General features: G+C 42.0%; 1 protein-coding gene across 3 annotated transcripts in view; it reads right to left on the reverse strand.

The window, feature by feature from the left end:
- The window catches only part of WRN (WRN RecQ like helicase), a 48,518-nt gene that overhangs the window by 18,727 nt on the left and 4,989 nt on the right, over positions 1–24,802 (reverse strand). For all 3 annotated transcript variants that reach the window (XM_050895604.1, XM_050895605.1, XM_050895603.1), the window contains exons 6-23: positions 21,902–22,050; positions 19,478–19,627; positions 17,456–17,525; positions 16,392–16,503; positions 15,406–15,817; positions 12,935–13,015; positions 11,551–11,695; positions 10,232–10,307; positions 9,121–9,188; positions 8,644–8,752; positions 6,871–6,939; positions 6,246–6,328; positions 4,981–5,087; positions 4,051–4,238; positions 2,998–3,175; positions 2,205–2,386; positions 763–864; positions 300–392 (exon numbers count right to left, since the gene is read on the reverse strand). In XM_050895604.1, coding sequence (XP_050751561.1) covers positions 300–392; positions 763–864; positions 2,205–2,386; positions 2,998–3,175; positions 4,051–4,238; positions 4,981–5,087; positions 6,246–6,328; positions 6,871–6,939; positions 8,644–8,752; positions 9,121–9,188; positions 10,232–10,307; positions 11,551–11,695; positions 12,935–13,015; positions 15,406–15,817; positions 16,392–16,503; positions 17,456–17,525; positions 19,478–19,627; positions 21,902–22,050 — 2,374 coding nt within the window. The remainder of the gene's footprint in view (positions 1–299; positions 393–762; positions 865–2,204; positions 2,387–2,997; positions 3,176–4,050; positions 4,239–4,980; positions 5,088–6,245; positions 6,329–6,870; positions 6,940–8,643; positions 8,753–9,120; positions 9,189–10,231; positions 10,308–11,550; positions 11,696–12,934; positions 13,016–15,405; positions 15,818–16,391; positions 16,504–17,455; positions 17,526–19,477; positions 19,628–21,901; positions 22,051–24,802) is intronic.

Here is a 24,802-nt window from a genome sequence, read left to right on the forward strand (position 1 = left end):
TAAACTGATGAACAAAAGCGTATTTCTCAGTCTAGGAGTGTTGCTCTAAACCCTTTTAGGAACTGTGACTGTACTTTGTTTGCAGGCTTTCCCACAGCCTCACTTAGAGCTTATAAGCTACCTCACGGCTTGCTCAACTATTTAGGAGAAGGTTAGAGACAGTTGTTCAAAGATAAACTTCAGGCTGAACATCTGCAAGATCAGATGCATAAAAAGTCAATTCTTTTAGATAATTTGCCTTGTAAGTCAGCCCGAGAGAACGTAACCTCTTGTATCAGTCTTCAGGGAAGAAAGCTTACCTGGACCTGCAATTATCACAGCATTGTTCTGTGCCCATGATGCCAGAGGAAACCTTTCGGAGTTGTTTGTCTTCAAAATGAGACAGGATGATTCTGCCCAAGGGAATGTAGGGAATTAAACGAAAGACCAAGAATTTACACATTAAATTTATTGCAGAAAACAGAGTTGAAATCAGCACCATTAATTAATTCACTGGGGAACCAATTATTTGGTCTTGATTCCTCTAAAGAAAAAGGTGGGGTTTTTTTCGGAAAGTAAATAAGAAAACACTCGATGTATATCTATAAATATGCTGAAGGCCATATTTTTTGATATTGCTTTTTAATATAAAACATGTTGGCAGAACACATTGTGAGTATAAGATGCCTTCTGGTTAAAGCCTCCAGTTGTGACCAAGTTGCAATGGCTCTTATCAAAGCTGACTGAAATGACATAAAGCATTAAATAGATTCCAGTACTCACTTCCTCCTGCAGCTATTTGACACAAGGTACGTCTCTATTTTTGCCAACATCTTCAGTTTGTACAACAAAAACTTTTCATTGCGTATCTCACTGAGAAGATGTCTGTCAGTCAAAAGGAAAAATGAAGAGCCTTAAATACTGACCACTATTCCCCTGTCCCACACCAAAAATGAAATAGGCCAGACAACTGGCTCAGTCCAATTCACCAGAAACAGCTAGAAAAAAATATCCTACTAAAACCAGACCCAAACTGCCTGCCTTTTTCTCCACAACCTTGATCCATACAGCATGGCGCATACTCTGAAGAGCACCTTATTGATATTCCTCTAAATACGACGATTATTCTAAACAGGGCAGGAGAGACAGAGAGCTTCTTCCAACCCCACAGGCTACTACGCTTCAGAAATCCAAGCCAAAAGGCACAGAGGAGGGAGGAAAGGGCAGAGGGCATTGAGAGAGGGCCATTTCTCTCACTCTCTCGTTTTCCAAACTCTGGCAAGTTCTCATCAATGCCACTGCCAGATTACAAAATATGCTAGGACATCATCACTCTTCTTTCAAGAAACTCAGAGGTGGCATGTTAGGACACATCTACCCATTGCCTAACTTAATATCCTTTACAGTAATCACTCGAAGCATCCAGTGATACAATCCAGCATACTACAAAGGAAGCACGGGAGTACTTGGTGGCTGTATGGAACAGTCGCTCTGCCCACGATCTGAGCTCCTGCACGAGCCAAACCTGAGCTACCATCTGCAGCACGCTGTGCCACACGGCATTGAAAACAAGCCAATACTGCAGGTGTTGGGCACCACGTGAACGCAGCTACACCATTCCAGCTCAAAGGTGAGCAAAGCAAGTTTCTGCCTGCCTGGAAAAAAAAAAAGAGCAAGGAAGTATATGGTTTGACAGATTCTGGCAGTCTGCTGGCAGAAGTTCAAATGACTGAGTTCAGACATTTCTGCAGTCCTATACCAGCTATGGGCAAAGTTAACAGGAGAACTCTAGAACCAGGACTCCCCCACCCAGAAGAAAAAAAAAAAAATGGATATCTCCATTTAGACACCTAGATAGTGGAGAGAAAAAAATAACTCTGCAGCATCAGCACTCTTAAGGGGTGACGATGGGTCTAAAACCAGGTCAGATGGGTCTAAAAACAGGTCAGGTGATTTACAAGACAAGTGACCAGGTGTTATCACTGCCTGCCTCACAAAGCATCTTCAGAAAGCAGAACAAGGACAAGGACAAACTCATTAACATCAATGCAATTGTGGATTACCTTCTAGAAAAAGTATAGCATATTTAGTACTGTGTGTATGCAGGAAAGGACTTGGAACCATTCCAAAAAATATGCCACATTTTCAACCAAACCCACCCCGCTCCTCTTTCTTTTGGTACGTTTTGGCTATCCGTGTCAATGCAGTTGTCTTCAGCCATTTACCTGTTAAAAACCAAGTCTGCCGCAGTCCACAAGACGTGACAAGAGGCAGGAAGTCCATCGCGACCAGCTCTCCCAATTTCTTGATAATAAGATTCCATTTCCTTAGGGGCACCGTAATGAATAACCATCCGGATATCTGCTTTATTGATGCCCATTCCGAATGCCACCGTAGCCACAACACACTACAAAACAGGAGTCACGTGCTGAATGTTTTGCAATGAGCATCAAGACTATGCCTGGATTAATGCTCGCACGCTCGGTGACAACTTTTTGCTACTGACTCAAAATTCAGCCTAAATTACAATGGCTTCAAACTCACACTCGACTTCCACACTGTTGTTAAGTCTGATTTTGGTCAGAGCATGAGCATAGGATTATAAACATGACCGTTATGACATGTTGTGGCAAATACTAGAGTGTTTTCAAGCCGTTATTCTCAAAAGGCACAAAACCTATCGTGAAGAGGAACACAAAAAGTCCCAGGATAATTCTTTCCCTGCTTAGCTGCAGGACAAAGAAAGCAGCTCACAGAACTTGTGATGATATTGTTCCAGCTACCTGGATACTTTTTTCCCCCCTCAGATGCTATGCATTTTTAAGAGCCTTACTAAAGGAGTTGGAAACATAAGCCAGGAATCCTACTACTGTCAGCACAGACCAGCAGTTTCTTTGCCCAGAATTGGAGACAGAGTAAATGGGAAACACATGCTGATATTCCCAAATTCTCTCCTCTAACAGAAACTCTGCAATTATAAGTAGGACCAAGCGGACTTTTTTTATGTTTCCTACATACCTGAATTTCATCCCTCATGAACTGGTGATGGGTCTCTCTCCTTTGTTTGATTCCCATACCAGCATGGTATGCACCACAGGCCACGTTGAGTTTAATCAATTCAGACACAACCTGTTCGGTGGCCTTTCTTGAAGGGCAGTAGATGATAGTGGGGCCTTCAAACTCATATGCAGAAGTGCTATAAATAATAGCAACAGGTAAAGACACAGAACAGAAGAAGCCACCCTTCTGCAAAAAGTCCGACTGAACCTAGTTGAAAAGGCAACGTAGCTTTTCCAGCTGTTCACCTTCTGGGGGATTTAGAAATTGAAACAGATTTTAACTGGTCCACTTGTACACAAATTGTCTGTCCTTGGGAAAAATTGACTTGGAAGTTATTTGGTGCTCTTAAGTTTATTTTGCAAAACACAGAAGATTTTGGTCTCTGTAGAAGCAGCAGGGTAGGGCCTCCCAGTTTCCTTAAAGGCATCAGGGAATATGCTTTTACAGCTGTCACTTTTGCAAGGTCTACATTTACGTAACAAGGTACAAATGAGCGATGAGAAATTAGTTTATATTGCTGTAGAGGCACATACTGTAGCTTGCAGCAAGAAGAACAGGGCCAGAATGGGTACACCACTGGGTCTGCTAATAGAAAAGGACTGCAATTCTTCTGCTCAGATTAGCTTTATTAAAAAAATCATCTCACCACAGATTTATAACACTCACACACATTTTGTACAATACTGTTTGGAACGTTACCCACCAGCCAATCGCCGAGGATCGAATGATCCTGAAGATCCTTAAGTTAGCAACATGCAAACAGCGAAAGTCCATCGCTCCTTGCCTCAAAAGCCTTTTTTTAAAATTGGGAGAGGTGGGGTGGGCACAACAACAGGGCACACGACAGAACAAGCGACTAGCATGATGTCAGAGCCAAGCTACGGAGAAAGCCCAGGCTCCTCCTCACCACATCAGTTTAAGACCGCTACCAATTCTTAGCACACGCTACCAAAACTCCCAAAATACCAAAGTATATCTGAGGGATCAACGAAAACAGGCTTAAATCCTTACCTTCCTTTCCTAGTAAGGAACTGCTTCAAATCCCTAAGGATATTTCCACTTTGTTGTCCAACTTCTAAGTACAGGTTAGGTCTGTCAAAACTAGTACACGTGACCTGGGGATTCTTCAGGTTCAGACAACTCACTATGTCTTCTCTAATCGACGGACTTGCAGTTGCAGTTAAAGCGACAATGGGAACCTGCAATGCAAAGTAGAAGAAAAAGTCCGAGAGGTGTCTCTAATATTTTTTTTAACCAAAAAAAATCATGAGTCAAAACTGGAATAGCATGTAAACAGGCACTTTAATCTGTTTATGATCACTGGATCAGCTCAGCTATTTGAAAAATATAGTTAATATTTAGCTTCCTAGAGCTTTGGTCTACACTGTTCAGGACAGTAGACAGGGACAGAACACTGTTGAAATACAGGGTTTTATTCTGAATGCGTGCTTTCTTTAGTCACATCTTCAACAAGTCTACAGTAAGTTTCTGATGTGGTTGGCTAAATTTAGGGAACATAGGACAAAACTTCCAAGAGCAGTATGTAAAGTTCAGGTATAAGTTTTTGAGCTTATGCGATAAATGCTTGAGGAGTGTCTAGAAATCACAGTTACTTGCTCTTGCAAGCCACTCAGCCAGCCAGTTTACAAAAAAAATCCCTCAATATTAAACCAGAAGCTTAGGGACATCACCTTCTACAGCATAAGGATCCAACAAAGTAATTTAATTTTCAGAAGTTTCTGGTGGTCCAGGTTCAGAACATCCTTCATTTAAGCATTTGGAACAAACTCACAAAGCTCAGTCACCGACAGGGACTGCATAAACTCCAAACCAGCATGGTAAGGACACCCAAAGAGCAACATCAAAAGACTGATATTTCAAACTATCATATAAAATGAGATAGTATCCTTACATTGGAAATCAAACATATCAAAATCTCACCGATGGCAAAGCCTTCTTTAATGAGCCTAAACTTCTAAAGGAATTTCTGAAGTCATGGCCCCACTCGGAAATGCAATGAGCTTCATCAACCGCTATGAGGGTAATACCTGGTGGGCACAAAACCACAGCATGGACACATTAACAAAACAAACCAACACGGGAAGTGACAAAATACAAACACCCCATTCTGCTCAATTTCAAGCTTTCCTGAGAAGGCACCAGCAGTCTCCTTAAATTTCTGTTTCTAGAATGCCTTCTGCTGTACCAACTCCCCAAGCCCATTTTTGTAATGGCCTCTTTTGTAGAAAGGCCTAAGAGCTTTTACAGACTCCCCCTGCCCCATCTCTGCTTCTTTCTCCAACCTCCAAATCTTCAACATCTGTCAAAATCTTGAGCTACGTCTGACAGGACCTTTTCCCACCCCCTGCTTCCCAGACTTTCTTAATAATAGTCACAAATGCTGATTACAGATGTCATTAGTTTTAACTGCTGGATTGTAAAACAAAGCCTGAATGTCTCAGGTCTGCACTGAAGAGATAAGTGAAAGTCCAGAAAAATGTGAGGGGAGAGGGGTTAAAGATACCCCTGGAAAATAACGTTACATTTTCTGAATCAGAAAAACCCCTCGAGTATAGATAGCCCATTCTAATCTGCCTGTTCAAAGCACCCTACCATCAGAGAGGCCACACATACAGCTTCTCAGGACTCCAGAAATTCAGATGGCTCATCTTCTCCCTAGTTAGTCCTCCCTGCCTACAGCACTAGAAACTCAGTTCCTTAGTAAAAAAAAAAAAAATTCTTGGCATTTACGTGCCTTGAGTTTACCCTACTACGAGAGGTGCATCAGCTGCATCATGCTTGATGAAAAGAGAATTTTTAAGATGCACTAGTGTTTCAAAACACAATTTCATTGTTACATTCTGAGAAAGATCAGAGAGATTAAAATACTTAACAGGCTAAGATATTTAGTGATACATGTCGCATCCTGTGATTTAAAGATCTGTGTTAGCACCTCTGTTCCCAGTAACTTGTCTAACGTTCCCATGCCAAGACCACGCTAAAGACACTACTCACATATGATCTTTTCTGCATCAATGACAGGATCCGTCTGACAGGACTACCATTTACTGGGAGTCACTACGCTAGCCTCTGAGCTCACTAGTTGTAAGAAACTGGTGAAAAATGTTCAAGCATTAAAAACGTTAAAACGTAATTATGAATTTAAGCTGCCTGCCAGCTCATCCACAACCTTATCCCCAACTTACCAACAGCTTGGTCAAGATCCTGAAGTAACTCCAAGTTCCCCAAACAAAACTCTGGAGTCATATATATGACTCTGTACTGACCCCTGAAACATCAGGAAAATACACCGTCACAGAAGGAAAAACCCCAGACAACTCAACCAAATGAAACAAAACCATGATTGTCTAGAAGATGTGAATGAGAACAAGTACAGACTTCTGGAAAGGGAATAAGAGGAAGGAAGTGAAGACCATACAAAGCATTCCAGAACAGTAGGAAAGCAAGGCAGTACACAGCGTTACAGGAAAAAGAAAAACAGCAGACACATTTACTAGCCTTTAGAACACGAAGAGACTGTTGTAATGACTTGGTGACAAATATAGGTCTAAGACCTGTGTAAAATCCTGTATAAATCACAGCATAAAGCTGAGTCAACAAGCCCCATCTCCCCAGCCAGGGGGCACAAGAGGGTGGCTCTAGCCTCCCACATGCTCAGCCTGCGTGAATGCAAGCAATATCACCGACTGCCAGGTTCCAGGTCTGGGCCAGAACCTAGAGTTTCAGTGATGACAGATCAGAGAGACATCCTACCGCTCAAATACAACTACGTCAGAACCTGCAGTCCCAGAAAGCTTAGCTAAGACTTACGCTTTGATGCATTCTTTGATGTTTTTCGACTGAGCCGAACCAAGCAAGCAAGCTGGAATCTCTGACATTCTGCAGAAATAAAAAGCACAGTCATGAACAGATTTACTCTCAATGCTTTCTGCCTTAGCTTTCAGCCTATGCCAGCACTTTGTAAAGGAAGTTCAAGCCGCGCGGTCAGAGACTACTTTCTTCCAAGGATCTTTGTGGGAGAAATCTTTTGAAAAAGCAAGAGTGGTCAGTGGCTATTCCTGCCACCCAAATGCTCTTCCACTTCCCCTCCAGCTGTCCCCCACACCACACACACTTGATTAGTGCAATAAGGAATCAGAGAAAAATAGAGACCATTTTCCTCGCGCAAGGGCTAAGTTTACTAATAACACATCCAAAAGAAGAAAACACATTAAGTATATATTCTTATGCTATTATCTTACGCAGTTCATCACATTTGGATGTAAGCCTTACTAGCTTGCAATTTTTTGCCTCACCTTTCAATCTTTTGTGAGCTACTGGTGCTGCATCTGTTAATTTTCAATCAGGTGGCTGCTTTTTTATGATAGATTCAATAATTACGCTCACCAGCTCAGCCACTTCATATCTGACCTCTTTCAGGACCCCGCAACGCCTGTCCTCTTAACTTGGTGATTTACTGCATTTTATTACAGTGCTGTGTTTCGATAGCTTCTCCCCCCTCATTCCTCCGTGTTTCAGTCCTTGGCAGAACTGCACCCAGACTGACAGACAGATTACTGAACTGCACTAGGCTGCAGAAATTCAGTCTCCTCAGCCTTCAAAATGAATGACCCACTGAGAAGGCGGTGAATAAACTCTTTCCACTGAGGAAAACGGTATAAAAGCCAAAGAAGCAGCTGAATACATATAGACACCCTGCTGATTAATACTCAGTCTAGGAGCTGGCTATAGAGCCAGCTTAGGCTGTTCAGCCATTCATCTGCACACAGTCGTGATGCGCAGCAGAAAACACTACACATCATTGATGTTCCTTACTTCAAAAAATCTTCATATCCCCTCTTTCACAAAAGACCTGTTCTTTCTAAGTCGGACAAGGCAGGAATGAACTAGACAACTCAGCACGATTCCCACAGCTTAAGTGAAAAAACATCAGAAGCAAATAGCCGTTATAACAGAAAGCAAGTACACGTAGAGAAAGCATTATCAGGTATTAAAATCAAAGAGATTTATCTTGACAACACCTATAAAGGCTCAGGTAAGAGCGATTCAGTGTCACCCACTAGTTCCCCCATCAGACCTTTGAAGAAGCGAAGAGACCAGGTGTTAGGAGACCTACTACACTGTCTGTCTTAAAAGTCTGTGCCATAACTTTGATCTCAATGGCCTACAGCTTCCAGCTGTATGTAGTTCAGATGTTACTTCTCAGAGCCAAAGGAAGCCCTACCAAATTTTGACATAAGTCTCACAGGCTGAAACAGCCTGTGAAGCTCCTCCATCAGTTCGGTCTGCGCAAAAAGGGCCTGTGAATCCAGAAATACTTGAGAAGGATCCACCTTCGGGAACCACCCACCAGCATAGATCCTTCGCAAATTCGGCCTACAGTTCACGTAATTGGCAAATCCAGTGATCTTAGACTATTTACACAGTTTGCATGTGTTCCTTGAGAAACATATGCTTTACAGCTGACACGCAAACAGCTTGCTGTACGAAGCTACAACCTTAAACACCAAGAAATGCCACACGCAGAATCCGTGGGTTTCCACAGGCAATACAGCAGCAGCTTGTTACTACCATGTTACTTACGTCAGCTGCAGCACCTGGTCCTCCATCAAGGAGATAAGAGGAGAGATGACAACTCCTGTATATCCAGTGTAAACAGGAGGAAACTGGTAGCACAAGCTTTTTCCATAGCCTTAAAGAAAAGAGGCAGAAGTGAAACATCACGCTTTCTATGCAGCTATAACATACAGCTATAGAAGACAAATCTAACACCTTGCTGAGCCCTAAAAAAAAAAAGTGATGTTTCTTCTGCTATAGAGGAACAAAGATGCAAGATAAATATGGTCAGCATCCATTCGAGACCTCTCTCTCTACGCCAAGGCCAGTGACAAAGGCTAAGACAGAAAAACAAGTAGCCAGCATAGCTGGCTCAGACTTACACAGTCTCAATCAGGGCACCCTGCTCACATGAGCCACATGGACAGCCTCCAAGTTTGAGTCCTACTCTCCCCGAAAAGGAAAAAATTTTTCACTGCTTCTTAGGATGTAAAGGTAACTTACCAGTTGCCATGACAACAAGATTATCTCTTTTGTCTTCTAAAACAGAATTGATCACTTTCCACTGGACCCTTTAAATTAAACAAAGGGGAATAATTTATTTTTGCCACCACACATAACATGTAAGTTTTGTGAAACTGCATATTCAGTTGAATTTCAGGTTAAAGAAAGCCTTCCGGCTGCCTTACAGAGCGTTGTCTTTGCACGCAGCAACCACTCAAACACTCCAACTACTGCAGTAGTTGGAGTAGATCCCACCAGTGTTACAGTGGGGATCTCTAACAGGACTAAGGCAAGCAACATTTGATGCAGTCATTCACAGAATATCACAAAACCAACCATGTCTCCCATACGTTAATAACTGATCCACAAACACTGTGAAAACTACAGTTCTCTTCAACACAAGAGATTGTAAACAGGACCTTGGTTTTGCCAAACAACTGTCATCCTTTTGTGGTCTTGCAAGTGTACATAACTGTGGTCAATTAAAAAAAATATCCCCCCACTCCTGCTTCCAGAAGTTAACCAAATACTTTAATGGAGTAAAACAATTCCCCCCCAAGTTCTGCTCTTAGGCCATGTCTTCCACAGAAAGCATTTCACCACCAGTCATCCAGGAAGACCTCATCCCATTCCCACTGAACTTAAGAACTGTAACAGCAATGCTCGAGTACACAAGCACATACTGCACTGCAATTACACCACACTAGATAGACAGAAGCCTGTTCCTCCTTAATTAGAGCCACATAACAAAGGATAACCAGACTAAGGACGTTTATCATACAGAGAATAACATCTGTGCAGTTTGTTGCTTGCTGTTCAAAACACCTGAACTAGACCCGATACAATAAATCTTCAATCATGGGAGGTTTGCTATCAGAAGAGTCAAGAAACTCATCCGCTACTGTGAGAGTACAGTATTGTAGCTAACACTCCGTAAGATTTATTTTGACATCTTGTTGTGGCAAGGGCTGCTTTTCTTTTCCTAGGGATTTTGCAGCGGTCCTAGTTTGTTAGTGGTTTTTAAAGTAAGTAGTAATAAAAAAATAACGAGTTGAAAAAAGGGAAAGAAAACGAACCCTAGAATGTACATTTTAACAGAAAATATACTTACGGTTTAAAAGAAGAATGCCCAAAATATGTCTTCAGACATGTGATGTGGCTTTCACTAGGTACTGGCAGCAATGGATCTTTAGTGGGAGAGAAGAGGAAAAAAGCTCATCTGCAATTGAATTTTAAAGAGATGAAGCACTGCCTTGACAAACAACAGTCTGCTCATGGTTAGCTATGCCCAGGGCCTAGGATTTGGGCAACTCCAGTTGAAAGAGAGACATCAAACTCTATTCTAGCTCGTAAATATCTTTAAAGGATTAAAAAAACACAAACAGGCTCCTCAGAGACCCTGCATGAGGAAGAGAACATATGGCTTGATTAATGAGATAATAAAGTGATAGGTATTGTAATGCATAGCTGCGTTATTTGGAACATGTTCAGACGAGGTACTAGAGATGTTTTACTAGGCACGCCTTAAAGGCCCTACTGAAGTTACACTAATCAATACCCGAGACTGCAAGTTGCTAACAAAGTCACGGTCCAAAAATGACATACAAGGGGATCCCGATCTTGCTGCGAACACCAAAGAAACACATTCAAGTTCTCTGTTGAAATTTTTAATTAACATTCAGCAATAGAAAGCATGACATTTCCACCTAGTTTTTGTCTGTTGGGCAAGCACACATTCCCTGTAACAGCCTGTCTGGCTATTGTTTAGAGAGATGAACTGAACAAAGAAACAATTAACCGATCCGTTCCCATGTAGCAGCCCACGTTCTGCTTGGAAGAAGCAAGCGGCTCTTCTCCTGGCTGATGCTGTTACTTTCAGTGACAAGGTCCACAGTCTAACTTACCCAACCAGGGAAGGAAGCTTCCACACAGTGACGGTCCAAACAAGCCAAGGTGTATCTCACCTCACATTTCAGCCTCTTTTCCCCCATTTGATTTGTCTCCACAGGGCTAGCTCCAAAGCATTAGGTCAAGATCACCCCCAAGCCAGAACTTCCTAAGAACTGTACCACGAAGCAGCAGTAGTGGGACAACAGAACAAAAGCATGCAGTGGAGGTACCGTCTTCCCCTCTGCTGTGTTCTGAATAGGTCCCCTCGATTCTGCATGACCTCCACATCCCCAGGTCAGTTTTACTCCTATTAAGCATACATAACGACTACTGATCATGGCAGGAGTCAACTAGGTTTTGCCAAGGACACCTTTAAAATTTCATCTTGACACAGAGACAAAGTACTCCTTTCAAAACCTAGATGAGCTTTAACTTTCTGCTTTAAGAAATCAAGCACAAAATGTCATTGTGCTTCCACATCTGCTTCTACAAACAGTGGAATTTTTTTAGTTTAACCATGCACTATAATTTAAAACATACCCAAACGTTCCTCCTCTTCTTCCTCAATGCCTTCATCTTCATCACCGTCTGGTGCAAGGTTTAATTCTGTGTCAGGAGTTTTCCTGGCTTTATTGGACTCTCTTTCAGTTAAAACTCCATTGCAATCATCTACATCTTCTAAAGACTGAGAAATCAGGAGAAAAAGTTATTTTGGAGCATGAAAAAGATACAACACATGTCTGAGGTAATAAAATACAGGGACACATGAGTTTTAATCTACTTATGGCATAAAACTTAGATCTATTGGCACACAGCACAAAGAAAAGCACAATGGTCAAACTACTTTATCAGTAGCATTCAAATTCCAAGAGCCATTTCCGGGGTACCATTACAACGGCTTTTGTTTCTTCTTTGCAAAAAGCTCTTTGAAATTTTGAAGACATTAAAATCTGTTATTTTATTAAACCAACAGTTGGTTTTTGTTTTTGTTTGGGGTTTGTTTTTTTTTTTAACTTTCAACTAGATGAAGGCACAAGTTTCACTGAGAAGTGACTTAGGCAGCTAGTCACAAAAACCAGAAACAGAAAGCACGGGATCCCAATGTCACGTTACACTCCTTGTTTCCAAAACATGGTACTCGGAGGAACACTAACTAAACCCCTTCTACTCAAGTTAGCTTTTGAGTAAACTGCACTTACAGAAGAATCACGTGCAGCACTGAGAACCATCCAGAAGAGACCTGGTCCTTCCCTAGAAGAAAATTCAACTTTTCTCCCCAGACCTTTGAGTCTTGCTTCCGACCTAGCTGTAAGCAACACACTTAACCTTCACATGTGTACAAGCGCAGAAACACTTGTAACCGCTCTGGCGGAAACGTTCAGTCCCTTGACTTGAAATATATATAGCACTCTCTGGGGGATCAGGAAAAAAAGCCAGGGTAAAGAAAAATAAGACTCAACATCTAAATCTTCTATTTCAGGAAATAAAAGTCATACCAGTAAAAACACTTTAAAAGAGGCCCAGCAAAACATGGCTACCAAGCAATTTGACCTCCAGCCCAGGTTAGCAGCACCTGCAGCGCACAAACCGCCCTGTCAGCTCAACCCCTTGGACAAGGGTTTGAACGCATGACACTCGGAGCAGATCAGTTTATGAATGATAATCTACACAAACGCAGTAAGTGGGTGGATCAAGTCCAAGCTGGTATAGTAAAGATGCAGTAGGACGCCAGCGATATTGAAGTCTAACACTAGCACATGGAATTCTTTAGGTATCCACACATTCAGCTGTCTTCTGTCCACCTTCTGTAAGCAACACCGTTTTGCCTCATATTCCCTCCCCTCAACTACACTACGCTCCACTGTGACCCAAGCGCATCATCGTTACAAAATAAATTAAAAAACCAAAACCCTGAGGCACTCACTTTAAGCATCTCCATTTCCAGTTCTTCATCACTTTCAATGACACAGGAAATATTTTGTTCGTTGTCTGTGGAGCATGCCTCCTAAGAAAAAATAATTATTTTTTCTTATCAGCAAAGTTATTTCTATTTTACCCACAACCTTTCAACTCTCTGTACATACGTCCTGGTTTTGGCTGGGATAGAGTTAATTTTCTTCCTAGTAGCTGCTACAGTGTTATGTTTTGGATTTGGTATGAGAATAATGTTGATAACACACTGATGGTTTTAGTTGTTGCTAAATAGTGTTTATACTAAGTCAAAGATTTTTCAGCTTCTCATGCCCAGCCAGCAAGAAGGCTGGAGGGGCACAAGAAGCTGGGAGGGGACACAGCCAGGACAGCTGACCCCAACTGGCCAAAGGGATATTCCATCCATATGACATCATGCCCAGTATATAAACCGAGGGGAATTGGCCAGGAGGAGCAGATCACTGCTCCAGAACTAAACTGGGCATCGGTTGGCAAGTGGTTATCAACTGCATTGTGCATCACTTGTTTTGTATATTCTAAATTCTTTTATTATTATCATATTATTATTACCATTATCATTATTTTCGTCCTTTCTGTCCTATTAAACTGTCTTTATCTCAACCAATGAGTATTACTACTTTTTTTTTGATTCTCTCCCCCATCCCACTGGGTGAGGGGAGTGAGTGAGCAGCTGTGTGGTGCTTAGCTGCCAGCTGGGGTTAAACCACAACAGTCCTTTTTGGCACCCAATGTGGGGCTCGAAGGGTTCGAGATAACAGATTTGACCGGAATGTGCTAGATGGATTTTATAGCTGTTAGTGCTGTTTAGCTATTATTTGGCAGGCTTCTGGGCTTGCTTGCCTTACTGTATATTAGAGTCTAGTGCTCGTTAGTGGCTGCTTTTTGCTTTCGCTGCTTGCCGTACTGCTTATCATCTTACTCTGCTGTGCCTGGGAACTTTCTGGTAACAGCAGTGGCCATGCACCTGGGCTGGCAGGTGGCCAGGGCATCGCTGCTGTACTGGACAGGCTGGAACTCCAGCATGAACTGGAGTCGAAGGGACTGTGACCTGTGGATGAGTCCACACAGGAGCAGGACGCCCTGAAGCGTCTGTGGCCGTAGATAAGTCCACGCCACAGCAGGTACATCTCAAAGCGTCTGCAGCCGTGGTTATGTTTGTGCCGCAGCAGGTATTCCTCTGAAGGGATTGCGGCCCTAGGGGAATTCCACGCTGGAGAAGGTACACCTCAAAGCATCTATGGCTGTGTATAAGTCCATGCTGCAGCAAGTGCACCTTGAAGCATCGGTGGCTGTGCATGAGGTCATGCTGGAGCACCTCAAAGTGCATGGCCATGGATAAGCTCACGACAGAGCAGGTACACCCCTGGAGGGACCGCAGGCATGGGTAAGGCCATGTTGGAGCAGGTTTACTCCTGAAGGGACTGTGGCTGTGGGTAAGGCCACGCTGGAGCAGATATATCTCTGAAGGCATTGTGGCCCATGGAGAAGGCCACACTGGACCAGGTGCACCTCAAAGCGACTGTGGCTGTGGATAAGTCTATGCCACAGCAGGTACACCCCTGAAGAGGCTGTGGCTCGTAGATAAGGCTCCACTTGGAGCAGGTACAACCCTAAGGGACTGCAGTTTGTGGGTAAGTCCAAGCCGGAGCAGGGGCAAGGGGAGGAGTACATTGCAATGTTAAACCCAAGGGACCAGGGTGGAGATTGTAATGGAAATACTTTAAATTGTTGTAACCTGGGACTTGACTTGCATGTTATGGGAATTACTATAGCAGAAACCCCTTGTTGCTCGCCAGGCTAGGAGCAAGGGGAGGAGTTCATTACAATGTTAAACCACAACAACGTACTGTAAATAATTTCTCTGTATGCTCTTAGTTATTTTTGATACAAAGTAAGCTCAACATTCAGCTCTGAAGCCTGCCCCTTAAAAAAAAATCTGAAAGAAATATTAGAACATAACAAGGCCCTGTAGTAAGAGAAAAACAGCAGTATGACCAGATGTGTGAAACACCTGGAACAAAGAAATTATAACCTGATTTAAAAGGCATCAATCCACATTCAGCAGTCACTAGAAGGACCGCTATGTACAGATGCCATAGAAAAAGATCTGCTTTTTATTCATGACCAAGTTGGTGATGCTCAAGTGCAGAATTTGTCCCCATACTGCAAGAAATTCTTTGATAACATATTAGGAACTTAAAGAGGAAAACTAATCAGACTATCTAGAGCTTCTGTATTCAGCACTAATCTTTCCAAACACATGACTGAAGAGCAGCTCAGTGCTTGACTACCTCCACAAGTATTTTCCAGACTCTGAGCCCTTCTTCCAGCCCACCTTAATGTTCTCTCAGGAATAGAACTTTTTAAAATCTTGGGGGAAATTAAGGATGAGATCACTTCCTCTATTGAGTGTCCATGATTAATGAGGGCTTTTCTCATTACCTCAGGCACAGCTTCGTCGACCAATTCTTTTGCAGCCTGATGTTCCAAGATCTGAAGTTCTTGCTCAGTAATGTCTAGTGACATGAAGTCATCTCTGTCTGCTTTGTCCTTAGAGCTGGTTGCTGCAGCCCCATCTTCCACAGTGTTACCTCTCTCTGCCTCTTCTTCATTACCATCTCCCTCCCAGAGGCCAGCTAGCGTAGCATCAGAGCAGATGTTGAAGTCACCTTCAAGTTGTTTAGCAAATTCAGGCATTTCAACTTTTTGTGCTTCAACATTTGCTGACTCTGCTTCAAGATATGTTGGAGTTGCGCCACAGCTCCTCTCCAGCGCAGAAGGGGAACCTGAACCAAACAGCATCCTTCTTAAGGCATTTACGTTCTCTGATATGTCAGCTAGTATTTCTGCAGCCCTGGAAGGTAGAACAAGGAAGGTAAACCAAAATGATAAAGGCAGTTACCACATATATCTTAGCCACAAGCAGAACTGAGGATTCTAAAGCAGTCTGTTTCTCCAGACAGAGTTTGTCCAAAACTTCACATATAAAGGCTCACTCATATGCAATTGGCATTCCACTTCCGTGAGAAGAAAATTAAATTTCTTTACACTGAATAAAAGACTCTCCGAAAACACTGTTTGTGGTATTGCCCCCACGCTTGTATCAAGTCTCCAGATCTCTAGTAGTTAGTCAGGCAAGGGTCCCGAGTATTTATGAAAGAAGGTCTTGCTGTGCATTTCAGCAAGAAGAAACAGATTCAGCCAAGTTCAGTGTCAAACCCATTGCAACTAGAGCAGTGAAAACCCATGTTCCTACGTATGAAGACAATATTTTCCCACCGACTGTAGTATGCTTTTTTTCTTGGAAAAGGATGCACAGATAGAGACTGCTGTTAACACACATGTATTTTGTTGCGTGGGACCTCAGGGATCAAGAACAAAACACTCATCTTGCAGGTAAAGTAGAGACAGGCTGGCAAAAATCTGACCTCTGCAAATTTTCATGTTGTCCAGAAGAGTCAGGGATGCGAGAAGCCATGTCCGTTATCTCTTCAGCTAGTGAAGTCAAGCGCTCCTTCACACCCTCTGACAACACATCATCTATAAGAAGTGCCATCAGAGTTATTTCACAATAACTGAGGTCTAACATCTATAAGCAAATAAGTTCCATTCAAGTAACTGCATTTCTACAAGATCTACAGCTGGTAAGACAGCCTTTTCCGGTGCTTAAAAATCAAGTACACAGAATCAGGCCACGCTTCGATGTAATTCAGCATTGCGTCTCTTCCAGTGGCCCATTACACATGCTCAGGGAAAAAAAAAGATACAGGACCATTACAAAGTGATCCTTCCCCAGTATACCCTCCAGCTTCCAGAAAAGAGGTGCTAACACAGATATGCTGACTAAACCAAAGCCAAAAATTTGCACCTCATATTAAGGTGATAGTACTGCCACTTCTGTCTTTGATAGAAAAGTAAAATTCAGCCAGTACAAAAAGGAAACAAACTTCCCTCCCGCCTCTTTTTCAACCATAAGCTACATGCAATACTTAACTTTCCTTATGAAGCACAGAACTGAACAAAACCTAAGATTTTAGAATCACTTGTCTAATCAAGTAAATAATGCTAAGCCGCTCAAAAAAATTTGGGTCCTATTTGTACGCCTCAAGAAAAGCATTACTTCCTAACATCTATTTTTTTGGTGGTCTTATTTCTTAAACTAGATTTTTGTCCCTGCGTCAGCAGAATTGAAATTAACTCACTGAAGTGCTTCCATAAACAAACTGGAATGACAGCAGGAATTCTTACCATCTCTGTATACAGCTGAAACAAACAACATACCAAGACTGCATTCCTACGTCATCATGGAAAATAGTTACACAGTATGGTAACGCGGGTCATCTAAGAGCCTTTACAGTCTGTTCTCTCTGGAAGCGATCTCTAATCGCCAAGAAGCCAGACAATCCTGACACAAAGATACCATGAAAAAACCTGTTGGGAAATATTCAATTGTACATTGAGTAAATGCCTTATGCTTGAATGTATAACTTACCTCTTACACAAAATAATTTCCGGTCACTGTTATTCATATTTTTCAGCTTTTGATAAATGATGAAGCCAGCCTGCAAAAGAAAGGAGAAAAAATTAGTACTCGGTATCCTGCAGAGAAAAAACATCTTAGAGACTAAACAAAAAAACCCAAGAATTAATTCAGCAAACCATAGCATGAATACATTGTGAACATCAATTTCTGAGTTGTTGGCTCATGCCATACAACGGTCAATGGTCTGCCTTAGTGCATTGTTCATCACAACCAGGTTACGTTTTACAAAATGCTTCACAAAAGGCAAAGTCCTGACTTGGGGTCCGCACTGTAGTGTATACTCTTATATAGATCCCAGCACGGTTATCTTATCAAGTTAGCTGCAAACAGAGATCTCCAAGTACTCTGCTCCCGGTCTCGCCATCTGCTCCACCTCATTCAGATTTCATGTACTGCTCCAAGAGAATAGCTATGAACTTACTAAGATAGATTCTGTGTGCTTAATATTTCCCTTGATATGAATAATAAGTTCTAACAGGAAAATGCAGCCTAAAGCCAGGAATGTGCTAATTAGGCTACACATGTTAACCAACACATCTTAAAGAGGAGAGAGAAAGAAACAAGTTACTCCCTCGTGTTTTCCTGTAAGGCTCCAAAAGGCAGGCCAGGTGAACAGAGCATAGCGAGAAAGAGGCATTGCCTGGAGAAAGCTGGCTACAGCAGCTGCACCAGGCACCAAAAATAGAGCTCCTTTCCTTACTGGTTTGGGTTTTAACAGGTGCTAAACCCTCCACAGTTTAACATTTAACTAAACTAGAAAATATGCAAAGTTTCCTGAATCAGAAAAGAAAAGAGAGACCATTGTCGCACTTCCCTTCCTCTGTCTAACCTCATCAGAGAAATAAAAGCCTGAGGGGGTTTTATTTTGCTGCCACAAAGAACAATTTTCTCCCAGGAAGCAGGCAGCACCCAGCAGCATATTGGTAAATCCCTTCACAGAACTGCGGGAAAACTACGCTCTTTTCAAAACAGTGAAAAAGCAGAGACTTCTACAGAGCTACAAAAATTCATATGCAACTAAATTACTCTGCCTGGTAATCCATACTGTGGTTCTGCTGTACTAGTCACTGGAGAAGGTTGTATTTCTTCAAAGTTGCTTATTAATTTTAATCTCATATTTTACATTTAGCAGGATTTTGGTTCATAAGCAGCTCAAGAAAGATGACCAAAAACCCCAGTAGAAAACACATCCAAAAGTACTAACACGCTACAGTGAATAGCTGCAGACAAGGGAACCAAAAACTAATTACCCACTCTTCACTTCTGTAAGCGATTACTGTACTTAAATACATATCAGCCATGTTACACCTATGCGGGATAATCACGCTGCAAGAATTTAGGCTTACTCCATCCAGACAGAAAGTTCACCTGATTGCTCCATCAAAACTCACTTCCCTGAGGTTACAACTTGAAGTGAGCCCAAATGGACAGACACTCCTCAGGCATACTCGTTGTTGCCTGTGTTACTTGGCACGTTCAGAGCACAGCAGAACTTCCAGGAGCTCTGCTTCGTGAACAGACTTCACTAAAAAGGCAAATCTTGCAACACCATGAAGTGTTAAGAGGTAAGGACCTCATGGGAGGCTCAAGGCTGCTGCGGAACGGGGTTTCTTTCTTCCGTCTACATTCAGTTTTCTACGCGAAACGTTCACCACAATATCCACTCCAAGTGATCTCAGCAACGAGACAGGTTACCGAGTCAGGTACAAGCAGTACCATCTTCAACAGAGAAGATATTATGAAGCTCTGGATGAACTCTGAGATTTAAAAACTTAAGACAGACAAGGAATTGGACAGCAACCTACTTGGTGGCATTTCCACCTTTAAGCATCCCATATCCACAGTGGACCTCCGAGTCTTCCTACGTTCATTACGTCCTGTAGCAGAAAGGCATTAAAAACAGCAGCTAACAGCACATTAGAGAAGGAATTTATTGATACTTGTGGAATGGTGATCTCTTCTTGTACGTACATAGGCATCTGTGGCTGCATACAATTTTTGCTCTTCATTGAGTGGAAACTCTTCCCAGTTACTACAGCGGACAGACTTATCCTTCAAAAGCTGCTTGCCAAAAAGGTGTTTTACCAGACCATTTAGACTCCATATCTCCTTACACTTCAGCTGGGGAAAGAAAAAAAAACAGAGGACTTGTTTAAAGGGGAAAGCAATTGGACCTGGCAGTATGTATTCCTAGAAGTGGCAAACTGTACTTAATCCTTCATTAGAAACAAAGAGCTCTGGGTTAGTTAGAACTAACTAGTTTCTCAAAGCAGTAACGGTTCTCCAGGCCTAATTCTGCTTTCATCATATTAAAAGGCAGTTTGGCCATTTGAAACCTGTACTTCCCCGCCCTAGAAGTGTATTGTTAAAGGACATACCTACATTGTCAAGCTGGAAAGATGGCATTAGGGCCAGATGAGTCCACGCAGTGTGAGGTGGTATTGTCACACTACCAAAAATAGAAAATATCTGTACAATGTAGTCTCCAGGTTGATAAAGTAAAAGCCATAGACTTAAACAGCAGCCCCTCTCTCCTGCAGGATTTTTCCATTATTTGCCTTTCTAGTTAGAGAAACTTAATATCAAACACCAGGAATTTATTTAATATATACACAGGAATATTAAAGTCTGCCTGTGTTTTGTCATCTTTTGCAAGTCTGAAACCGAGCGCAAGCAAAAGAGCACAGTTACAGACCACGCTAACCACTACTCAGTGTGCTGGGAAGCAGTTCATTAGAATTCTCTAGAAGTCACCCCACCACACTGCTGTTTTCAATTGCTTTTGTAATCGTACTTGTCAATCACAGTTGCTACATGCTATTGTCTTAACAGCCAGTTTGGGAAACTTTCCTTCAGACCCCAAGGATCCAGGACTCACGGGGACAGCCCTCTGCTATTCCAACTTGCCAGCACTTGCAAAACACGCAAAACTGTCGAGCCCAACAGTGGCAGTGCAGCATTATCAGCTCATCCCCTTAAATCTGGTATTAAAAAACCCCTACCCACTGTTCCTTTTACCTTCCCCCAGCCCTCCCTCTCCCATTGTGCCATTATATATAACCCTATTCTTTGTTCTCTCAAGCTTCACTTTCAAGTGTATTTTTGGTTTGTTTTCTCTTTAGCAGAAGACTTTAAAGCTGCTATCAGAGATCACACTGCTCTTCTTCATAACAAATTATCCTGGAGTCGGATGCTGGGATAAAAAAAAGGCAGGGCTGAACTGAGGAAGCTCCAAGTCTGAAAAGCAACAGCTCCTTCTATTGCTTGAGCAAAACGATTTAATTTGTACAACTTCCAACCCGGTAGGAACTGAAACTTCAAGGTGGCTCACAGGGAGAGCACTGCCCCAAATGCTGATGATAAATCACGTTCCCCACTCCCCCACTGTGATTTAATTACACATGGTACATAAAGCACAGAACAGAGAAAGGTATTAGTAGTACTATTTCTGGGCATAAATCTCTATCCTCCACCAGGAAACCACAATTGTTGCTATTATCCTACCAAACAAAAAAAAAAAAAAACACAGAAGGAGAAAGAGAAGTGCATGGAGAAACTGAGTACAGGTAAGGAAAAGCCTTGCATATACAGAGAGGCAGAAAAGCTTTAAGGGACACGCTGGAAATGAGAATGGCAGGATGATTTGGAAGGTAGTGAACCTTTTGCTCTCTTCCCTAATAAGACGGCACAGACGCCCCTACATCAAATGGTATCTCATCAAAACCCAACTAAACTGAAATTCAGGGTGCGCCAAATGCAACACTGCTTCTAAACAATGGGTCATCAGGCGCTGGAAACTGCACCCACATGAGAGCAGAGGCGACACCAACTTCAGAGTCATGGAAACAAAGATATTTCTACGGCTCCAGGTCATGTGGCAAACACCTCCCCATGGAGGACTTCAGGGAAAACCTTGATGCTTCCTTCCAGCACCAAGCAAGCCATGGCAGGAGGACTGCCTCCCTTCAAACAGGCATCAGTCCTTCACTGCCTCCGCAGCGTTTCTTGCATCTTATTTTAAAGGTTCAGCCGTTGCTGGGACAAGTACACCATTGCCAGTAAAACCCTGACTTGACGCATTCTGGCAATCTCCATCACTAAGAAGTAAAGAAAATGCATCTGCAGCTGAATTAAAAAGCCATACCTTATAAATGCAAAAGGCGAACAGACCTGCAAGGGGACAAATGTTCATTAAGAACTGGCTCACTGAAAGACAGTACTTAGTTCTGCAGACTTTCTTGAGAGTTCTTTTTAAACGAGTTACAACACATCTCTGCTTTATCCTACACAATACATTTGCTATCAGAATCGAACTGCTATGAAGACAAGGAAGCCTCCTTTTGTATAGCACAATAACAAGATTCCCTCCCACAACAAAAAGGTTTTAAGTTTTACTTTCTCATTAGCAACGTCAGCCAGCTCCACAAAGCTCTTCAGTTTGATTTCAAAGTCACTCATCAGCTTCCATTGATCTCCCTCAATTCCTACGCCAACCTTTTTAATTGTTTCATCTTCGAGCAGTCTTTTGAGTCCCTTGGGAAAACCTAAAATAGATTAAGCCCAAACATGAGAAACTAAATACTGGAAGATGCCAGAAAGTCTAATGGAAATGACAAAATCCTAGCGCAAAGGCCATCTGCAAAAACCTGTGCTTTTAGAGGAAAAGCCCCCAAAGTTGCTCTGTTTATGTGACTGTTTGTACCGTGGAAAGACTGAAAACACCAATTGGTTGTAATGTATCATCTGCAGACAAGCAGGAATGAAATATTTGCAATACACAAATTCTTTCTGCATCTGAAAACAAATCAAGTAAAAGAATTAAACAATCTTATTTCACTTGTCTTACTGATCATTAAATCACATAACAAAAAGACGACTTCTAACCGGAAAAGATATTTTAATTCTCAGAATTGGATGCTCATGAAACCCAATGCAATATTGTTTTTACTATTTTCCACATTATTCCTTCCCAGTTTTTGCTATTTCACATTCCCGGGAAACAGTTTAATAAACCATAAGCATGGGGAATCACCAGGAAAACAGACTCTGCGGAGGCATGCTCAGTGCTAACACTGGGCTGGTCCAACAATAGCATTTGGAAAACAGAATTCGCCAACCAGATCCTCCACCAAGCCCAGACAAGTCAGTCTTGTAAATAAGAAAAAAAAATATTCAAGGATGAACACAGATGCTAAGTATTATATTTTGATTTATCCCAAACTGATGGCACAGCAATCCTGGATCAAAGGTTATTTTCAAGTTTACAGGACTGAATAAAAGCCTGCAGCTTTCACATCTGGTTTTCTACAGGAGGGAACAGCCACAGACACTTCCTACCTGAACAAAAGCAGCCTTTTTCTCCCCTCTGTGCTTGCTTCCAGTTAAAATTCAGAGCATCTTACTTAAACACAAACCTTCAGGAACCCACAGCTGGATAGCCTGAATTAGCCTCAAGTGTAATTCTAGTACCTACAAACATGCAGTATTGCACAAACACATAGTACTTGGTATCTGGCTCGGTTCTGTTTTCAAGTTTCACCTTTTCACTATTGCAATATGTATTTATATACTTCACCAATCACTTTGCATCACTGGTTTCATTTTTACACAGCTACCTCCACACTTTCATGGCTACCCCTGACACACGATACAGACACTTTTGCAACTATTGCCACAGTCAGCTGCGTTGTGGACTGTGAAGCTGCAGGTCCCATTCAAAGCATTAGAAAATTACTGTTAAAAACACCTACAAAACTGTAGCAGCCTGGTGCTGTAAGATGCAGACAAAGCACAACATTGCCAAAGCACCTCAGCCATAGCACGATATGGCAAATCCTCTGTAGAGGAGAGAAATACAGTTAAGCTGAATAAAAGCCTGCAACATATACAGCTAACTTACTGAACAAGGGATTTTCACCTAAGAATATCATCATGAAAACCTTCAAGGACCAGAACTTCCCAGTAGAGGACTTGTGCTCCATTTCTACCACCTCACTTCTAGAAAAGTGACTGTGTGAACTAAAAAGGTCTAAGTTCAAGACTATGCAGAGGCTACAATCTGAGAAACAGGCCACATTTTCTTAGAAGTCTCTAAGGAAAAAAGTAAGAAATGGAAAATTATCAAGAATCTTCCTGATAAATAAATGAAATTTTTGTCCTTTATACACAGTCCAAGAACTCTCCACTCTCTTCCTCCTGCAGAAGGAAGCATTATTTTTTTCGCAACAAAAAATGCGAAGTCTTATCCAACTGGCTAATTCTGCCAAGATCTACATTTCCGTAGATCAAACGTATTCTGCATGATAAGCAGAAATTGGCTGTGGTTCCTGCAAAAAGGTTGACATCTCACTCGGTTCAAACTGCATCTCCCATTGGGAAGAACAGAAATTTTAGAAAATTATTCAGGGGGAAACACCATCTTCTGCTGTAACACATAGTAGCCCACACGCAGCCGTACTCAGCGTCAACACACAAACATCTTCACTTTTAGAGTCAAAAGCATTTCAGCTCTTTATGATTGTTCTTCCTTTAGCTTCCCTTCCTCAAATCTTTTTCTTTTGTGCACTTGTACCTTTCTGCCTCCCAGATTGAATAGCCTCCAGCAATTAAATTTTCCACCCCATTTGCTATAAATGACAAAGGATTGAACACCAACATTAAAATTATCGCTATTATGCCTCAGCATGCACACCCCAGGGAAATCAGAGACATCTCACAGGCATAGTTTCAATCTAACATTCAAACCAAAGGTTATAAAATTGCAGCCTCCTTCCCTCATTCCTATTTTCCCTATTTGGAAGCTTTTATTCACATCCATAATGAATTCAGACTCTGCTGAGCACACCCCCTTCTCTCCCCACAGCTGCATCACACCAGGTATCCAGTATTCTTTCTGAAAACCGATGTCACGAAATGCAGGTATTAGGAACAAACAGCACGACGGCCATCATTTTTGAGGGTTTTTGTTATTGAAGCCAAATTAGAAAGAAACACAGCCTGCTAAATTTAGGTTCGTTGTTTATTTTGGCACTAAACAGAAAGCTCATTGTATGAGCAGGGAATTAAATCTTAAAGACGGAATTAAAATATTCTTTCCCAGAGAGAAAAGTAATCCTCAAGTAAGATTCTTTTGCCCTGTTCAGAACCTAGAACGCTGTATGCGAGCACACAGGGCAAGATTTGGGCTAAGATCCCCCTGATATACATAGGCAATACTCAAGGAATAAATCCCTTTATTATAGGTGGGAAAGGGGAGAAGGACGGATTTTTACTATCCAACATGGTGTGAAATATGGG

The sequence above is a fragment of the Gymnogyps californianus genome, chromosome 4 (assembly GCF_018139145.2).
Source record: "Gymnogyps californianus isolate 813 chromosome 4, ASM1813914v2, whole genome shotgun sequence".
Lineage (NCBI taxonomy): Eukaryota > Metazoa > Chordata > Aves > Accipitriformes > Cathartidae > Gymnogyps > Gymnogyps californianus.